Source organism: Botrytis deweyae (genome assembly GCF_014898535.1).
Source record: "Botrytis deweyae strain B1 chromosome Unknown BDEW_051, whole genome shotgun sequence".
Taxonomy (NCBI): domain Eukaryota; kingdom Fungi; phylum Ascomycota; class Leotiomycetes; order Helotiales; family Sclerotiniaceae; genus Botrytis; species Botrytis deweyae.
The window spans coordinates 47,957-67,332 of NW_024066258.1; the positions used below are offsets into that span (position 1 = coordinate 47,957).

The 19,376-nt window shown below is 41.2% G+C and overlaps 7 protein-coding genes across 7 annotated transcripts; 4 read left to right on the forward strand and 3 right to left on the reverse strand.

Moving 5' to 3' along the window:
- Nucleotides 1-874: 874 nt before the first annotated feature.
- On the forward strand, nucleotides 875-1,466 carry EAE98_011645 (uncharacterized protein; the record flags this gene model as incomplete). The annotated part of the gene is made up of 3 exons (XM_038959267.1): nucleotides 875-953; nucleotides 1,007-1,292; nucleotides 1,367-1,466. 3 exons carry the CDS (start codon nucleotides 875-877, stop codon nucleotides 1,464-1,466), a joined length of 465 nt encoding a protein of 154 aa, XP_038804325.1.
- Nucleotides 1,467-2,362: 896 nt separating this feature from the next.
- EAE98_011646 (uncharacterized protein) lies at nucleotides 2,363-3,776 on the reverse strand (the record flags this gene model as incomplete). The annotated part of the gene is made up of 2 exons (XM_038959268.1): nucleotides 2,363-2,793; nucleotides 2,891-3,776. 2 exons carry the CDS (start codon nucleotides 3,774-3,776, stop codon nucleotides 2,363-2,365), a joined length of 1,317 nt encoding a protein of 438 aa, XP_038804326.1.
- An 884-nt stretch (nucleotides 3,777-4,660) lies between these two features.
- On the reverse strand, nucleotides 4,661-5,494 carry EAE98_011647 (uncharacterized protein; the record flags this gene model as incomplete). Its single annotated transcript, XM_038959269.1, has 1 exon — nucleotides 4,661-5,494. The coding sequence occupies one exon, from the start codon at nucleotides 5,492-5,494 to the stop codon at nucleotides 4,661-4,663; it is 834 nt and encodes a 277-aa protein (XP_038804327.1).
- A 680-nt stretch (nucleotides 5,495-6,174) lies between these two features.
- Nucleotides 6,175-8,126, forward strand: EAE98_011648 (uncharacterized protein; the record flags this gene model as incomplete). Its single annotated transcript, XM_038959270.1, has 3 exons — nucleotides 6,175-6,323; nucleotides 6,381-6,480; nucleotides 6,531-8,126. The coding sequence occupies 3 exons, from the start codon at nucleotides 6,175-6,177 to the stop codon at nucleotides 8,124-8,126; spliced, it is 1,845 nt and encodes a 614-aa protein (XP_038804328.1).
- Nucleotides 8,127-8,626: 500 nt separating this feature from the next.
- Nucleotides 8,627-9,983, forward strand: EAE98_011649 (uncharacterized protein; the record flags this gene model as incomplete). The annotated part of the gene is made up of 4 exons (XM_038959271.1): nucleotides 8,627-8,776; nucleotides 8,827-8,974; nucleotides 9,036-9,154; nucleotides 9,204-9,983. The coding sequence occupies 4 exons, from the start codon at nucleotides 8,627-8,629 to the stop codon at nucleotides 9,981-9,983; spliced, it is 1,197 nt and encodes a 398-aa protein (XP_038804329.1).
- A 1,805-nt stretch (nucleotides 9,984-11,788) lies between these two features.
- Nucleotides 11,789-13,046, reverse strand: EAE98_011650 (uncharacterized protein; the record flags this gene model as incomplete). Its single annotated transcript, XM_038959272.1, has 3 exons — nucleotides 11,789-12,253; nucleotides 12,327-12,764; nucleotides 12,819-13,046. The coding sequence occupies 3 exons, from the start codon at nucleotides 13,044-13,046 to the stop codon at nucleotides 11,789-11,791; spliced, it is 1,131 nt and encodes a 376-aa protein (XP_038804330.1).
- A 3,275-nt stretch (nucleotides 13,047-16,321) lies between these two features.
- Nucleotides 16,322-18,527, forward strand: EAE98_011651 (uncharacterized protein; the record flags this gene model as incomplete). The annotated part of the gene is made up of 4 exons (XM_038959273.1): nucleotides 16,322-16,586; nucleotides 16,650-17,328; nucleotides 17,379-17,732; nucleotides 17,783-18,527. The coding sequence occupies 4 exons, from the start codon at nucleotides 16,322-16,324 to the stop codon at nucleotides 18,525-18,527; spliced, it is 2,043 nt and encodes a 680-aa protein (XP_038804331.1).
- Between the last annotated feature and the right edge of the window lie 849 nt (nucleotides 18,528-19,376).

Consider the following 19,376-nt stretch of genomic DNA (forward strand, 5'->3'; position numbering starts at 1 on the left):
AGGACAATTGGCGTTCTTCCGTTCTTCCGATCGTAACCTCTTCTCCTCTCTCCTCTCTACTAAATTTATCACAATCTCGAGATAGTCTAACTGCCCTCATATTCTAGCCTTATACTTCCCATCGCTCCTCATGGTCAAAGAGTCACAATCAAGTCTCGTTCATCCTTCCGTTCTTCCTATATCCAATCATCCAATCATCCAAAACCTGGTGGTAGCATTGGAACGAATACTTTGTGGCTCGGACGATGTGACAGCTCATTGGCTCCATATATTAAACGCGAAGCCATCCACGGTCCCATGTTCACCTGAACTTCACGCCCCTGCCATCACCAACGAAATCCTCGGACCCTGATTTCTATTTCTACGTCATCTCTGCCAAGCATCAAGATTTCTTCAAAATACACATACATGCGAGTAGCACACTGCCACAATGTCGAAAAATCTTGAAATGAATCCCTTGTCGTTACAATGTGTGAATCAATTACCTCACCGCCAACCATTCACATACGATGATGAACTACTGCCACGGATCCTGGAACACATGAGGAAGTACGATGATCTTATTTCTATATGTATATATACTGGATACTAAATACTCGGTCAAGCTGCAAGTATCGACAAATAAATTTCATCGTCACTTCTACTGAAACATAACAACAACAACTAAAGACCCATAACCAGCCTCCTCCAAAACTTAAATTTTTTTTCACATCGAACAAAACTTGATCCATACCCCCATATTTCTCATCTCTCGGCAACTTTAATATTTATATCGAAGATATCGATCTACAATATTCCTAGAAATCATCCTCTGGAGATCAGATTCTACACAATACCTTCAAATTAATTTTCCACCGATAATCATACCGAAATCATGGCTTTCGCATTCACCCTCCCTCTTCGCATCGTACAGGCGGTCTTCTCTATCATCGTCCTCGGTTTGATGGCCTATGGTATGTACACAGTTCCCCTCATATTCCCTCTACTCATTACTAACACCATCTAGCTGCCGACGCATGGTCCTACTGGTGGTCACCCGATTCCGTCAACTTCCTCGTCTTTACAGCCGTTTGGACTATCCTCGCTCTCATCTACCTTATTATCGCACCCACCCATTTCCCAACTGCAGCACATAAATATGGAATCCTATTTGCCGAGGCTGTCACCATGATCTTTTGGTTTGCAGGCTTTATTGCCTTGGCTGTTATGCTTAATAATGTCAATTGTGGACATTCCAACTGGAGCGTATGTGAAGCTAGCATTGCTGGAGATGTTTTCGCCGCTTTCTTATGGTACGTATCTCTTTCTCCGTTCTCGATGAGCTTTTTAAGTTGTAGAAGAATGGGAACTAACTTTGGGTGAATAGGTTGTTGTTCCTTGCTACTACCATCATGGCCGCTTTACACGTTTCCCGCAGCAGTCGATCCAGCGATCGTCATGATCCTGCCATGGAAGTTGCCGTCTAAATACCATCTTACGATGTCGGGCAATGTGGATATGCATCGAGGCTTGATACCTTCACTTCTATGAATGTCTTTTGAATATAATTGGTTATGGATGATAGTATGGGGGCGTTTGGCAAGGGGTTGGGGTTTGGTTTTGGTGACGAATACGTGGATACGTGATTACGATAAACGAGATATGAAGGGGGAATGTTGGGTGGGGTGATGGAGGGGTGGTGAACGTTCGACTTTTTATACCCAAAATTGCTTGCTTTTTGTTTTGTTGTTGAATAACAATAATTATCCTGATATCGTTTAATTTGTTTGTTTGTTGAAGTTATGGTGATTTTATGTATTTTTATGTGATCCTATGTCTCTATACTCTCCTACTTCCTTCCACATATTTGGAGTAACTCTGCATTACTTTTCTTCATCACACTGTTAGCTCTAAAACCTGTTGAAATCCTGCTGGCATATGTTGAGGTCCGGTCAGGCGTCGTGTAGTCTCGATGTTCTTTAGTGCTTGCTTTATTTAATTCCTTCCCCAATGTTCAAGTACGAAGATCATTCAAGTACGAAGATCTTGACACAGTACCCAAGTATGACGGGCCAGAAACATTTCTATTATAGTCCTGCGCAGTGCTATGCAATAGACATAGTTTCTAGCTCGATTGAGTGAGATTGTGGGTTATCTGTGTGTGTTTCAGTTTTCCATTGGTGCGTACGTAGTAGGTATGCAACGTTATCCTCTGACTTAAGCTCAACAAGACCGCTTTCGCACATGAAAGCATCAATGGTAGAATAAAATCGCTACATTTATCAAGAGAATATATATTCAGCACACATCCAGCTTCCCCGACGTTCAATAAAGAGACCTGCAGTTTGATGATCAAAATTCTCCTGCAATTGATCGTAGATCCTCAAACTCTAGTCCCCTCTAAATACTCATCTCGTGTGTATTTTATCCGCGCTTGTACATGGAAATGATCGTGTAATTGATAATGGGTTTTCACTTTCATGATGAATGCTTTACAATCCTCGCACACATCCTTGGTAACTACAATGTAAACTCCACGCGGAGCTACCTCTCGAAGCTTGCAGCGGAAAAGATGATGATTTTCATCTATCGACGCCGGCAAACGATGGAGACACTGTGCGAAATAATACGCAACGAGTTTCTTCTCTGCGTGGCATGCGTTAAAACTGCCAGATTTGCCACGGTCGTTTTTATCAGAAGCAAGGTGATGGCCAATATTATGGCAGAGATGTTCGACCTTCTCGGTCCAGTCTTCCCAGCCGCTGGTTGCACTCTTTGAAGGTATATCAGAATTGTGACCGAAACTTATATGTGCTAAATCATATATTGTCAGTTTGGAAGTTGTGGGAATTGAGGGCAGTCGGTGGAAATCCCTTTTTTTTTCAGAGTATTTGGGATATTAGCAACTCACCTATTGTTTTGTATTCTTCAAAACGTGAGAGAGGGTAAGTTCTCTGGATGAACAGTTCCTGATAGCATGATGGGGATCTCTCACGAGGTGTGAAGTAGATTTCTTCAGTGCAAGGCGGCTGCGTGGGTGTCTCCAAATTGGCAGTCTGAGTAGATGTATTGATACTCTTTCTTTCCTCTTGAACGTCTTTTTCATCTGCTATTGGCGTTTTTGAGATTCTTCGAATATTGGAATTTCCCCATAGAGCCGCTTTCATTATTGAAGCGCGCAAAGCGTTTCGTTGCCTTGAATTATCCACAGCATCGACTTTTCGCGGGTCAATGTTGCGACTCTCCTCGATGGAACTATTCAAGACTTCAAAAATTTTGTCGAGTTCGGAAAAGTCATTGTTTGGAACTGTTATCGGCTCATTTGATTGAGCGAGTTCAATCCAAAGTTCACCAAAACTCTTCTCTCTTTCATTCGGTTCGTCATCAATTTGCAAACCCGACAGGTCTAATTCAACACCGCTGTCGCTTCGCTGCTGCTTGCCTTTCCCTTTTTCAGCAATGGCTTCATGTCCTGTATCTTCATCTACAGCTGACTCTGAACCATGCGTCTTGAAATCACTCAACTCCGTGTTGTCCTCGAGATTTATGTCTCCATTGGTTTCAGTGTTGTCATCGGGAACTGTCCCTCGTACATTCTTGCCATTCAGAAGACACAATTTTTGCTCCTTCGCTGGCTCCATTTTAGCCCTGGACTTGCGTGTGATTTTCTTCACAGAAGCGTTACCGGTGCGCTCTTCAAAATCTAGTTGATCATTTGGGTTTCTGGGATTTTTCAATATTGCGAGTAGAGTTAAATAATTTCTGAGGTTACATTGAAATGTATTACCCCTCATCATAGCTGGCAATCTGACTCAGCTTCATGGCATGCTGAGTGGTTGCACAGCCTAGACTGACTATGGGCGGTTTTGCAGTCAGCCTTGTATTTTGCCTTGGACAAAAATGCATTAGGGTCTATTATTGACTGGACCTCTTCAATAGAACTTAAAAGAAACTCACGAGATATTCAAACCAACTACTTAGATTGGTTGACGTCGTAACGCACATCCTAGAACGTAAGGCTTTTTATTTAATACAACTGTCGACCAACTTGTTTGTATTCTCGGTATCAAGTATGTCCTCAAGATGTGTACGAGATTCCACATGAAAGTGATCGGAAATTTCAAAGTGTTTTTTGACCTTCTCGATAAACTCCTTACAATCTTTGCAGATCTTTCGACTAACAACTATAAGAGCCCCTCGTGGGGCTGAAGCTTTGAGCTCTCGGTAGGGAACAGTATTTGGTAGTTTCATGTTGACTTGATGTCCTGCCAATGTGTTTTCGTAAAGATACCAAGCAATCAATTGTTTTTCCGCGTGACATGCATGGTACCTGCCGGGAAATCCATAGTCCAGATCTTTTTGATGGGGGAGTTTATGGTTGATGATCTTGCAAAGTTCTTCCACTTGTGATGTCCAGGTCAAGTTCGATATAATATCGTTTTCTTGGAAGGGTTGGTCCCAGCCACTAGCTGCGGTACATCGATGAAGACCATTTATATTGAGTCGAGCTTGCAAGAGTGTGTCAGCGCGATTCGGAGCACTCCGTTGAGGAAGTCTCAGGGTCTAAGTTTATAAGTCACTGACCTATTGTTGTTTTCTCTCTTGGTATAGGATAGCTATGCACAACTCATGGAACAAGCTGACATAATTCAACGTGCTGATTAATCGAGTTGTGGCGATATCATAACCAGCGTGAGTGATCTGGGTTGATATATTTGTGTTTATTCATGTCTTGTGACCGCCAGAGACTTATTTTCTCGAGTGAAGAGATTAATGAATCAATACTATCAGCAAATGTGTTGAGAGAATGATCGACCGAATCCGCAAGAACTTTAGGAGCGATGGAGTAGTCGATATCAGGACCAGGAGCATGATACTCTACTTCTCCGCTCTTCTCAAGGGATCTACTCAAGGTTTCACTTGTATCATCCTCTGAACTAGTGGATCCGGATAATTTTGGACCCGCATCCCTCCGTTTCGTAATCATGGCGCATAAGTCTTGATATCTTCTTTCTTGATTCTCTTCATTTTCTCGGTGTCTCCTTTCCTGGTTCACTTCACTTCTTTCCACCATTTGCTTGACCATATTCATCACCAAATCAAAAGGATAAAGTTCGGTCTGGGTTCCAGCCTCTGTAAGTGTGTCCACAATCTCAGTAGCATTTTCCTTCTCAACTCTAGGGACACACTCGACTTCTTGCTTGCTACTTTGACCCTTTGCACCCAAGTTCTCAACGGCGGCCCCGGTAACCTCTTCCTGCTCAGCCAGATTTTTGATCAATCTTGCAGTCTTAATATCGATTTCAGCGGTGCTTTCTGGTCTTGCTTTCTCAATAGCTGCCTGCAAACTTCCATCAGATAATCTCATAACTGGCCCTTGTACCACGGGGATTGTTTTGATCGCTTTCGAACCCAGTTTCCTCTTGTCTCCAGTGTTTTTCGATTTGACTGCCCGCTTAGTCTGTCCTCGTCGTGACTTTTGCTTCAGGGGAATAGCTGAATCACCTTCCGGCATGTTTGAGCAAAGCTTTGAAGTAATTATTGGCTGGAAGACTTCTGGGGGTTTAAGTGAACTCAGAAATAGTTCCAATGTGGACGATCAATTTATCTTTGCGTTCGCTCCTGGTGTGCCCGCTTGACCTGAGTCAGCATTTTTTTCTGCATGGTTGCACAGCATGAGATTCACGTGCGAAACACGTGCAAATTTCCCATTTATATTGAGACAAAATTCGAGCTAACATCTCCCTTCATGAAAAAGAACAATTGATCTCGCCTGTCCTCTTGTGTCAAAAGTCTTGATACCGTTGAAAAGATTAACTTCTTCCATGTAATAATCACCAAAAGCTAGTCCAGATCCGTACACGACAGTTGGATCTAAACGGCGGAGATGAGTGAATATCAGTACACGTATGGCAAATCACTTTGTATGATATGGCATGATTACTATAACTTCTCTGGGAGCTCCTCTCTCAATACTGTCAATAACGACTGGTTAAATACCTAGATCTTTATTTCGATTTTTGACTTCTCCCGGCAGTATCTTGCCTCAAGCGTCACCTTCATTGGCAGTAACATTGAATCATTGGTTCAGACCCAACTAAAGACTGTCTGTATACAATCTTAGCTTCCTATTCATGTACAGCTTGGCTAACAGTCTTAGATATTTCAAAAATCTCTCAAAATCAAACCTGCAGCATGTCCCAACCACCAGACTCCAAGGAGCAACCTCCTTGTCGCTTTTTTGGTTACCCAAAACCGGTTGAAGGTCCCGAAATCCCATTCAATATGCCAGTCGAAGTGAATCCAATTCAGAGCGGTATAGCTTTGGTTATTCTAGGATGGATGTGAGTAGAGTGATATCCGTTTCGGCGATTTGTGAAGGTCTAATAAGCAATTGCCAGCGTTTCTAAATTTGATTTTGTTCAAAAATTTATTTACAATAATGCAGGCTTTACTGTGTTAAGAGATCTTGACTTGGGAAACGCCACAGAGAGAATGAATGTAAAGAACTTCCCCTCTCAAATTGTTGACTGCATGTCTAACACAACTAGCCTCTTGTTATTCCACTTGCCAATGATTCGGAAGTTCCATACGTTCCTGACCTTGACCGATCTTCTTTTCAAGATTTTCCCGGTCGTTATCATACAGTCGCAGATTATCACGAAAAGTATCTTTCTGAAGAACTCACCCCTCTCGCAGTATGTAAATCTCTACTTCCACTCATCCGTCGAGATATTGCTACACCATCCCATCATGCCATTTCTTTCATCGCGACAAACTTTGAATCCGTCCTAGATGCTGCCGAAAAATCAACAGCCCGTTATGCGGCAGGCAAGTCACTTGGATTACTCGACGGTATTCCAACAGCTATCAAAGATACGACACATATAGCTGGATATCGAACAACCAACGGAAGAGCTGCAAGCAACGACCTCTTTCCAATATCAGAAACTTCTGATTGGCCAATTCAAAAATTAGAAGAGTGTGGAGTAATTATCCTTGGTAAAACGAACATGTACGAATACGGCACCGACACCACAGGCTTAAATCCATACTGGGGAACTCCTCGGAATCCACACAACCGAAATTACTATACAGGAGGCTCTTCATCTGGTTCAGCTTACGCTGTAGCAGCCGGGTTGGTACCCTTCACTTTTGGAGCTGATGGAGGAGGAAGTATCCGTATTCCCGCTGCTTTTTGCGGGATTTATGGATTGAAACCTACGTATGGTCGCCTAGAAGACACATCAAGTACCGTTGTCGTCACTGGTCCCTTGGCATCTTCAATGATGGACCTAGAAGCCATGTATCGAGTTCTTGCACAACCAGATCCATCCGATTCAATTTGCCAATCTTTTGCGCCTCCAAGCAAAATTCTTACTTCAAGTTTGCAGCCAAAAATTATAGGCATCTATAAGCCGTGGTTTGAGCGGTCCGATGCTTCAGTTCTTGAGGTGTGCCAAAAAGCCATAGATTACTATGAGAACCAACTGGGTTATGAAGTAGTCGATATCGAACTGCCCTACATACCCGAAGGACAAAAGGCCCATGTTTCCACTATCCTGGCCGAACTAGCCATTCGTGCGCGTTCCAATCATCTTCCAGATCGAAAACCTACCTCAACTTCATGGCTTGCCGATCTCAATCCAGCAAACAAAATAGCTCTTGGAGTTGGTTCACAGATGACCGCTCAAGACTATCTTCTCGCACAGCAAATGCGTAATATCCTCATGCAACATCTGGCGTTTCTGTTCGAGATATATCCGGGATTACTCATTGTGACCCCGACGTGCCCTATGCCAGGATGGGATATAAAGTCTGAAAGAGATCTCAAATATGGTTCTACGAATGGTAATCTTACCTTTCGTAGTCTGGAATATGTGTGGATTGCCAATTTGTGTGGAAATCCTGCGATTAGTGTTCCTGTTGGATATGTTGATCCCGTTGAGACGGCTGGTGAAGGGAAGGTTCCGATCGGTCTTATGGCAATGAGTGATTGGGGATCAGAAGATCAATTGTTGGGATGGGGTAGGGAGGCTGAGATTTATTTGAATCATGTTTATGAAGGTGGCAGAAAGAGACCCAACGGGGAAGGCTGGGTTGATGTCTTTAAGCTTGCAAGTAGCCAGATGGAGACCGTCTCATAAACCTAGGATTTGGGCATTAGATCTGAGGATATCGGTTTAGGTTTCTGACTTTATGGTGAAAGATAGAGTGTGGAGCCGGGAGTCACGGAATTGGTAATCTTGCTTTCTCTTATCAAAGCTTAGTTAAACTTTATTTCCTGTCTCGAAAGTGATGGTATCTGCTATTTCTTTGCGATCAAGAATGGAGTACCTGACTAATGGGTAGACTTACTCCATTAATCTTAGCGTGACCGAAAACTTTCTCGTATCTGGATAGCAGGGGCCCCTGTCGTCCAGATAAGCATGCATCAACCCCACTAATTCTAGATTCAGACAGAAGCTGTCTTCAAATCATCGTCGTCAGCGTGCCCACTCATCATGACATCTTGATCTAGGATGAAGACGTCAAGAAGTATACAAATAGTCGCTATGTAGCTCATAAAGTTGAACTGTCCCCAATCCTTTCCCGCACTTTTGCTCTTGACTTTTTGTCCTGTGCTATCTTGTATGATTAGTTCAACATGCGTTTTCTCAATCTCATCGCGACTGTATGTCTGAGTTCTTTTACTGCAGCTTCACGAACTCCAGATGCCTCTTCTCAACTTCGTACAAGATCTCTAAATGGCACTCACGTCAAAGCAATCACACCAAAAGTATTCATTGTGGACATGGTGAGCAAAAGATCATAGCTCGAGTAGCAGTCTATTGACTCGAAACATAGTTTTCAGATGAAGGAGAAGCATGGTATGGCATCAAAGAATTTGATATTCTGGCTAGGAATATCACTGTGCCTGGCATAAGTCCACTTTTCCCCGAGGTACATTGTACACTAGACGGAGAAATTTGCCAAGTTATAACTGGAGAAGGAGGTAAGAAATTGAGTTCCTATGCGGCAAAGAATGTCTCCTTGGGTCTAGCTAAAAATTACAGAAATAAACGCTGCTGTGACAATCAATTCTATTGCATATTCACCTCTCTTCGACTTGAGCCAGACCTATTTCCTCATCGCGGGTATCGCAGGTGTATCTCCAAAGGTGGCCACCATTGGTGTAAGTATCAATTCTGTTCCCGTTAGGGTATTATGCTGATATAACCAAGGCTGTAACATTTTCCCGTTACGCTGTGTCTGTAGCTCTTCAATACGAAATGGATGCTAGAGAAATGCCTTCTAATTGGACCACTGGATATTGGCCTCAAGGATCTTACTCGCCAACAGAAACAGTGACTGAAATCTACGGTACTGAAGTTTTTGAAGTCAATGAACCACTACGACAGATCGCCATGGATTTTGCCCGAACAGCTGTTCTTAATGATACCGCCGATGCAATGAGCTATCGAGCTCTATACGGTGCCACAGAAGCATATGCTCTCGGTGCTCAACCACCTTCAGTTGTGGCTTGTGACACTGCAACCTCAGACGTCTACTTCACCGGAGAGCTACTCGCCGATGCTTTTGAAAATACTACCTCGCTGTGGACAAATGGAAGCGGTATTTACTGCACTACCCAACAAGAAGACAACGCCACTCTGGAAGCTCTTCTCCGAGCCGCCACTAATAGTCTTGTTGATTTCTCCCGTATTATTATCATGCGTACTGCATCTGACTTTGATCGTCCTCACGCCAATCAAACTATCTTGGATAATCTTTTCGAACAAGACCAAGGTTATGATCCATCTATCCAGAATATTTATTTAGCTGGTGTGAAGGTGGTTGAAGGTATTGTGAATGGCTGGAATAGTACATTTGCTGGGGGCATTCAAGCTACTAATTACGTGGGAGACATACTTGGTACGCTAGGTGGTGAACCAGATTTTGGACCAGGCTCAGTCTTTCCAAAGAAGAAGATGAAGCAAAGGAGGGGTATGAAACGCCACTGAGCGCACCTTGTTGGATTTTGTATAAATAAGTCAGAGAAGAAAGTTGTACTAGTAACATATGGAAATAGTCAAGGAGATTCAATGAATTTACCGATTCTTTTCCGGCCCCCCAACAGCCCAGTTCATGATTGCGAGTAGCTCCATTGGCGACGAATTCCTTCAGGTCGGTCAGTCTGCGCCGACGAATGTAGACCAGCACCATAAGCAATTTGATCAACATCTAATGATCTGGTCCAGGTTTTCGTCACTCGAGCTTTTATCGATGTATTCAACTTGTGTGTAAGATTTAAGCATGGGGAAAACCTTCGAGTTTCTGTTATCAACCGCATCAAAGTGCGTCCAGGAAAAGTATTTTCTCGGAATTATCCAATGAGCTCAAGCTAATTTTTCACTGGGGAAAAGATGTAAGATCTTACTAAGTAAGCAATTGTCCCACACAATCTCAAGGGAGAAGAATAGAAGGAGAACTTTTAAACACATGACCGTTAAAGCTATCTACCAGCATTGAGTATATAATTCATAGGCAAATCCTCTAAAATCACCTCCTTTTCACCTCGAAGACAGGAGTGAATGCATAGAATTTCAATGCAGTGTCCTGGTATAACACCCATAGTTCCCTTACCTTGGAATAAAGCATACGTCTCCCTTTTTTCATGTTTTATGCAGGAACTAGCCCGTCACACCTGAAGGTTCCCCACTAGTTCATCGAATTAGTCTTGATGTAACCTCGATAGAGATTTGATACATGTACCACATCAGTATAAGCCGAGGCACTCGCACGGCTGCGGTGACAGTAGCTAAGACTGCATTATAGTAAATCAAATCATGGTACACTGCATCACTGATGAACCCCGAAGGATTCCCCAAGAACTAGTTATGCAATGCATCAACGTTTTTGTGTTCCCTCCACAAAACCACAACAGGAAACTATACCAGGAATGATGATAATATCCCGATATATTTTAGGGTCGTTGGAATCATTCTTCACACCCATTATATCGACGGAGGAAAATTTCCTCATGTCTCCGCCCGCTTGATTGCATAATCGCGATTTTAATCAAATTCGAGCTTACAAATTCATTCCACTGCGTGATGTGAAACTGTGTTCTGTGATACTCTATGATCAATCGATTGTTCGAGCCGTTCGAAGCGTAGTTTTCCTTGCTTTGCCATAATCGAAAATTGTCGGTTTGATGTACAGTATGCTGTGACGTCCGCAATGCGAAGGATTGCTCAGGATCAATATTTTCCTGGTTCTTTTTGTAGAAAAGCTGTGCGGTATACCGATGAGAAGTAATTTGAGGAAACAGAACACCACCTTCCGAATATTGAAATTTTATATTTACCCAGTGTAGATTTATTCATTTCACCACTCCAATCCTTGCAGGGTGGAATGTGCTCGGCGTGCAAGACACATTAGTAAGCGATTTTGAAACCAATTGATTGATTGAATAATAAGTGATAAGGATTCAGGAACAACTTTGGTACCTGCATTAGGGTCTGGGGGCTTTCGGGGGCGAACACATTGTGATAGTTGAGAGAACGCATGGTAACAGGGAAAACATTCCGGGCCATGACCCGGAATGTATGCCGATAACACATGATGTACAAGTTGATGAACGCTTATGATGAAAAGTATATTTAGATATTTCTTCAAATTTTATCCTTCTCCGCGAAAATCTATTTACATGTGACCCGTAATGCTGTCTATAATCTATATCTATGATGATGATATTGATGATGCGAAGTAGGGCAGAAAACGTGATATATCTTTGTTTAAAAAACAATATAGTGTACAAGTGCTATCATAACTCGACAGTCACAGCAGTAGGAACTGTGCATGACTTCGAGGTTCCAAATATGGCATCTAGCCACGATTTTAGTTCTTCTCTAGGACCAAATTCTGCCACAAGTCGAGAGGGCTCATCCATAATTACATGAGCAATTTCGGTAGCATTGCCCAGTGTGTCTTGGTTGTTTGCGCAGCGAGTTTGGGAAAAGATTCCATTCACTAGTTCCGAAAAGGCCTCGATTGCCTCAGGGATTCCAAAACGTAAGAGAAGTGCGATAATGGGGAAGACAGCAAAGAAGCCTAGAATTCGGCGTGTAGAAGACTTCTGTGGCAAGGTGGATATAATATGTGCTAGAACAAGAAGCGCACAAAGACACGACAGCACAGCTAAAACTGAAGAAGGAAGGACGTGTATGTATATGGTAGAGAGTCCAAAGGTAGACACGAGAGTTAAGGTACAAGCATGTCCTCCATTGCACTATGATAGGCATTAGTAATGAGGATGATCGTTGTGTAGAAAGAATGAATTTTGAATGCAATATAAAACTTACAAGGATTATGACAGCAGCCCATAAAAGTGCCTTGAAGATACTGTAAATCGAGAGACTAAGAATCCCGGGACTTTGTTGCTGTGAAACCAAGAGGATAACAGTCAGGAAGCAAACTACCCAGCAGCATGTTCCTTCCAGGTCTAAAAAGAGTTGATGCACGGAGGGAGCTTCATCACGGGAATCAGATGGCGTGCTTAGACGTGAATAGATGGTCGTTTGGCAGATGAGGAATATGAGGCCTAGACCGATAGTGATAGGGTTGTATGCCGAGGGGAGAAAGATAACACTAGTTGAAATGGCGACAAGAATATAAAATAATAAATTGTAGCCATAATTGGTTGAATGTTCTAATTTCTCGGATTTGGAGTGGCTAGGAAGGACATGATAATCGGCATCACTATTTCGAGTGACAAAGTAGAGTGCTGGAGTAAAGAATGGCTGCAGGAAGTTTTAGAGTTTGAGTAATAAGTCGACGGATAATGGGGGACAAACCAGTATCCAATTAACTTCAACAAGCGATGCACAAACACTAGATGTAACGATAAAGAATGCAAGACTTGTTGATTCGTCCTCGATATCACCGCCTCGGCAATATGGTATCTTCTTTCGGGAAATGAACGAATAGACTTTGATACCGGCCCAAAGTATACACCAACATGACCACTCGGAAAAGAGATTCAAAACTTGTGGGGTATCATCGAAAGCAAACGAATAAGACATTCTAGAAGGATAAAAAGAAGAACTAATAGAGACAAGGGTATAAGGATTGTGGAGAAATGAACAAAACAAGGGTATTGAGCAACGTAATCAAAAAAGAGAATATCTATGTAGAAACGGCCAGTATCATTTTAACAAAGCGGTTGAACCACCAGAGTGCAACTCTAATTTTCCAGGGAGGCATGATGTGGTTTTATGAGGACATGCCAAGAATAGTGTCAGCCTGTCCGCAGACCCCTCGTTGAATGGGAGTCGAAGGATTTACGCGCTTGAAGGCTTAGGAGGTATGTGTTTCTATAATTGGATGGTAAGCTTGCTACAGAACCAGTGTTTTTGAGTGAAAATCAAAAGACGAAGGAGATGAAGGGAATGAGGGGGATAACATATATTGTCAAAGTGCCCTAACTTTGAAGGCTACATTAATCCTACAGTAATTTCTCGAACTTGAAGTTACTTGGCGATGACCAACGAACAAACAAACAGACATGTTGGAATCTTCTAGGATTCAAGGATATACCAAAGCAAAGATAGGTATGAGAGAAACAACACGACAAGAAACGGAAAGAAGACCAGGATTTATGCAGTTCTGTTGGTATCTCGTTGGTGGTGTCATTTGTGTGTGTGTTGGTTAGATATTTCACAAGTAAACAAACTTTGATCAAAGTGAATCAGATACCTAGATACCTGGGTAGTATATCTTCATACTTGGCAGGTAGGTAGATAGATACATACCTACTTAAGTACGATGTAAATCGAGGATACCTTCTAGTTACGATTCACGATTGGAAGAAAATGCTGGGGGGCTTGGCAAACGAGACATCACGTGAAAACGGTTTGACGCCAGCTACTGAGGCCGATAACGCGCATTTGAATAATACACCAAAAATAGATTTTTGCCTAATGAAAAAAGAAATTTTAGAATCTGTATAATATATTTATAGAAATCTTATTCTATATAATAGAAATCAATTTTATTGAAGACTTTTTGAAAAAAAAATTATATTATTGAATAGCCCTTAGAGCTAGCTTTATTTATTTGATTTTAGAATTTATTTTTCAATTTTCTATAAGAAATATACTAATATTTAAAATCTAATTTCAAATAATTTTTTTGATAATGCATAGACTATTTTGGGATAAATAAAATAAGTTTAATCAGAATTTTTATTTAAAGCTCAAACCTAAATTTATTTCGCTTAAATCGTATAATTAATATAGCTTTAAATACTTTTTATAATATTAAAAAAAAAGAATTCAATTTAGTATACAACTTGAAACAAATTAATAAAATAAAACAAAAAGAGAAAAAATTATTAATTAGAGTTTAAGAAATCGATTGATAAACTTACTTTTGAATAATCTCAAAAATTGAAATTTCTATCAAATTTGATATAATTCTAATCAATAAATCTATTTCTCAAATATTACTAAGATTTAATAATTAATTACATCTCGAATAAATTGATGACTAATTGAGCCTTGAGTCTTGAATAATATTATTAATAAAAAGAAAACTATTCAATCCAATATACAACCTTAAAGGAATTAATAAAATGAAAAAAAAAAAGAATTGTAATTATTAATTAGAATTTAAGGAATCGATAGGTATAATTATTTTTAAATTATTCTAAAGATTGAAATTTATATTAAATTTAATAATATTTGAAGAATAAAAAACTAAATATTTCAGTCTAATCTTTAATCTCTTATTTATTAAATATTATTAAATTGAATATAAATTTCAATTTTTGAGATATTTCAAAAAAAATTATATTTATTGATTCTTTGAATTTTAATTAATAGTCGTATTTTTTTTCTTTTTATTTTATTAATTTCTTTAAAGTTGTATACTGAATTGAATACTTTTTTTTATATAAAAGCACACCATTAAATTCTAAATATTATTTTAGTTTAAGCGAAAATCTATTTTTGGTGTATTGTTCAAATGCGCGTTATCGGCCTCAGTACAGCGGCAGGCTATGTTTCGGCCTTTATCTCCCGCTAATAATAAATCTTGCGAGCGTGCGGAATGTATAACCTAGGTAGGTTATACATTTTTAGATCATCGTTCTTTACAACTCACGCCGAACTCAACAGACAACAGACAGAAGAGTCGAGAAAACTCATTTATTTTGGCACCCTCTTTCCTTGCCGATATGTGTTTTATAGCACAGTAACATCAACTTATTCAAGCCCCCATTCTAGACCGACTTCTACCAGCCACTACAATGGAAAACCAACATCTAGTGTCGTTGGTATCATTCGATCTTCGACAAATCCGTTGAGCTTTGCAGTGAAAACCGATGATGTTGCAAAACCCGTCCATTGTAGGAGTGGGGGAGACTGATCAATTAATATGAATTGGAGGAATTGTTTATCTCATCCACAGTGCCTTCTTACAAAGCCTCGACCCCAAAATCTCCTTCATAAACCTCTCTATCTTTCGCTTTTTTACCCTTCGTTGGAATCATCTGGTGCCCTTATCTCACACATGGTAAATGAGTAGGAGACGAAGGAAGTGGCGTGATCCCACGACGTTTCAAGGATTCGAACTGGTACAAATTGGTACCCATTGGAATCATTATCAAATCTTCCATGCATTTGAGTAACGAATGCTGTGCTTGCACGTAGTACTACCGCTTTTTGTGTTTTGCATTATGGTGCATTCAATACGGATTCGAAGTCGAAATACCAACAAATCATCGTGTACATGCACAATGTATAGTTCATTGTTGGCAGTGTTAAAAAAACAATTAAATTCTACTTTGGTGTTGCTATGCAAGCTGAGGTATACGATGGGCCCCTGCAGTGCAGTCATCCTTTAGCTGCGCCTTACCTCAAAGTGAGATTCTTACTTTAATTGGTAGCTTCCATTGACACGAAAGTCTTACATACCGCAATTATTCTAGAGATTCAATGTCACATTGTCAAGGGATTAAACCTGTGTTTGAGGACTAGATGTAATCTCGACATGATCAAGTCAAGGTAACCTAAGCTTGACATGGAGGCTGATGTATCTCCCAGCTTCACGGGAGGGCTGAGTGCCAATCGCTAGAAATATGCTGGAAAACTCTATCAGTCTCGATTACTACACATATAGGACGGACTGAATCCTTCGTGGTGGCCTGTTCTGCAAAATTGCTTTCAGTCATATCCATCTTGTGAATCCTGCTTTCTAATCTTTAGATCGGCCGTAATCACCTACCTGTGGCCACAGGTTCTTCCTAATATCTCACCCTCTAGATTATTGATGAATATACAACTCTGAGCACTTAGATATGGCGAGTTCCTTACGACTTTCGAGGCGACGACAATGTTCTAGCTCATTATTCTCTTTCTGCGGCGGGCAATTGACTGGCTCGATATCTGCGATACTGGTTATTTTGCTATGTTTGGTGCAGCCGTCGTGGCAACAGAAAGATCCTTTGAACGATTTTTGTAGGAGATGGGGACATCAAACGACTGTCATTGATCGACAATTATTTATCGATGGCGGAATGCTCGATTGGAATCCATTGTCGCAGAATCCAGCTAATTATTCAAGTAAGTTATTATCAGCAACAAGACATTATTGGCTCATGAATTACGCAACTGATGGTATGATAGATTCTTGGCTTCTATATAATGATCTCGACACAAGTCCAGCGGGGCCAGGAATGCCCCAGTTACACGCCAATCTTTCAAAGAATGCGTCGATACCGAATGTGAGCGGAGGTGTACTTTGGGGAGATGAGGTCAACAAGAGATTTTATCTTTTTGGCGGCGACAACTTCGGCAGTTCACCAAGCGCACCCAATCTTTATTCGTACGACCTGCTGTATAATCAATGGGAAAATTTTGGTTCGCCTAATGGTGTTTCGAGCGTTTCGTATGGCATGGGAGTTAGTATATCCGAGCTAGGGCAAGGTTATATGCTTGGTGGATGGCAAAGCAATGCTTCAATTCCGGGATGGACTGGACCGCCTCTCGCAACGAGCGGCTTGATCAAGTATGATTATCAGTATGGAACATGGACAAACAATACTGGACCAGATCAGATTGGAAGAGCAGAGGGTGCCATGGTGTATCTCCCGGCGAGTCGCACCGGGATTCTTGTCTACTTTGGAGGTATACAAACGCCATACAACAATGAGACAATAGTAGCATCACCTATGAACCAGATTCATATTTACGACATCCAAAGTTCTATATGGTACACTCAAAACGCAACTGGAGATATTCCTGGAGACAGGAGGAGATTTTGCGCAGGTGCTACTTGGGCACCTGACCAGTCATCCTACAACATGTAAGTATTATATCGTCACGTTTTTTATGGCAATTTACTGATATTTTAAGCTATCTATATGGAGGTGCAGGCTTTGGAGCGAATTCTTCAGGATACGATGATCTCTATATTCTCAGTCTTCCTTCCTTCACGTGGATTAAGTGGTGGGAAAACGCTCCAAGTTCCGCGAGACCACACAATATGTTGAGCTGTAACGTGGTCAATGGAGCTCAGATGCTTATCGTGGGTGGATCATTTCCAAAAGATCAGTCGACTTGCGATAGTCAACCATCTTGGGGAACGCATAATGTCAATCTCAACGAACCAGCCCCAGGTCAGGCATCATTCAATCCATGGAATACCTATCAACCGGATCTTACCTCATACGCCGTACCTTCAGCCATAATTTCCGTCATTGGTGGATCGTACGTATTGATAGTCTGAAAGCTGAGATAAAATGCTGACAATGACATAGTCCTACAGGTGGCGCAACCATGCAAGCTCCTGCTACTGGGTTTCAAAACGGCGATCTGAATGTATACTTTTCGCAAAAAGCATCTGCCGTGAATCGTACACCCACTAGAGCAATTACCACTGCAACTGCTTCTTCAACATCCAACCCTTCTGGAACCAAGTTGGGCCCTGGTGCAATTGCTGGAATTGTTGTAGGAATAGTCGTTGTAATTGTCGGTCTTCTCGTTGCAGGCTTATGCATCTTTCGTATCCGTAAAAGTCGTGCTCACGTACCAGACGTCTCTGCGCCTATTGTACCTGCATATAACCCTGGGAACGCAACCAAAATGTACCCTCAACGACCAGATCGTAGTTACGATCCCCAAAATCCTCACATTGCGCAACAGCGGAGTACGTCAGCATACCAAGTGCTTCCTTCACATGCTCCCGATCCAGTCGAGCTATCCGGGACCAACTCGAGTTTAGGAAACTATACAACAGTTAATGCCGATGGTAATTCGATTCATAGTCCAAATCCGGATGGTGTACCTCCGTACACAAATACCTGGCAACACCCAAATTCACCGCCTCAGGATCGGAAGAGTTTTAGTCATACATCTCAACATAATCAATTTTCACCTGTTCCAACGGAATTGGACGGCGAAAGTGCTATATTTTCTGCATCTCCAACACCAACATATTCAACATTAGGAAGAATGACCTCGAAAAAGATAACTCCAATACACGAGACATATTATTCTTCTTGATGATTAATTTTGCTATCTCCCGTCTTAGCCTTATATCACTTTTTTCTTAGCGAGCGTGTGATGGGTCTGTATATACATGAGTTTTGGCGTTTTCAAATGAGGATGTGTTGAGGAGGAATATTATTACTTACTTACTTATTATTACGAACGCCCAAGTTCACGCTCGTCTTTTTTCTGGATGTTACATATCGATTTGCCAACGCAGTTGGATGAATTTAGTTGAATTAAAGCTACGATATTTTGGAGACTTTACTGTGCTCCTGCTCTGTGCCTCTGTTCTCTAAGCCACATGGCAAATTAACTTCCCAAAGTTGAGGTAGTCATTTATCCCCATGATTCTGCCTTACTATAATATAACTTTGATCAGCGCTTAGAATTTGTTTTTCTTCCGATCTAGATCTAGATATCAAGGATTCAGCGCTTAAGTTAAGACCAATCCCCCATGTTTCACTTCCAGAATTTTCAAAGAAGTACAGTACCATACTAATCCAATGCCATGATAAAGGTTGTTGAAAATTCAACCTCGTCGTTGAACGGCATGCCTTTGGTTGGAATGAATATAGTGATATTGGGCGTTCTGTTTACGCGCGAGATGAAATCCTGTGTTGCAAAGTACGGCCGCTTTCTGATGTACGTAGGTAGTACTTGGTATACAATATGTAGTACCAGTGGAGATTGTCCTCTTTTCAAAATACGCCTCAGTTTGCACCTTTGTTTTTTGTTTTCCTAGGAATAATAAACTGATACTTTCGCACTAAAATTCCATTTCTGAGCATCTAATTTCTTGTTTATGCGTAGCTTTAGCTTAGCAGAATACATTTTTATACGAAATTATCGTGAAACTATTCT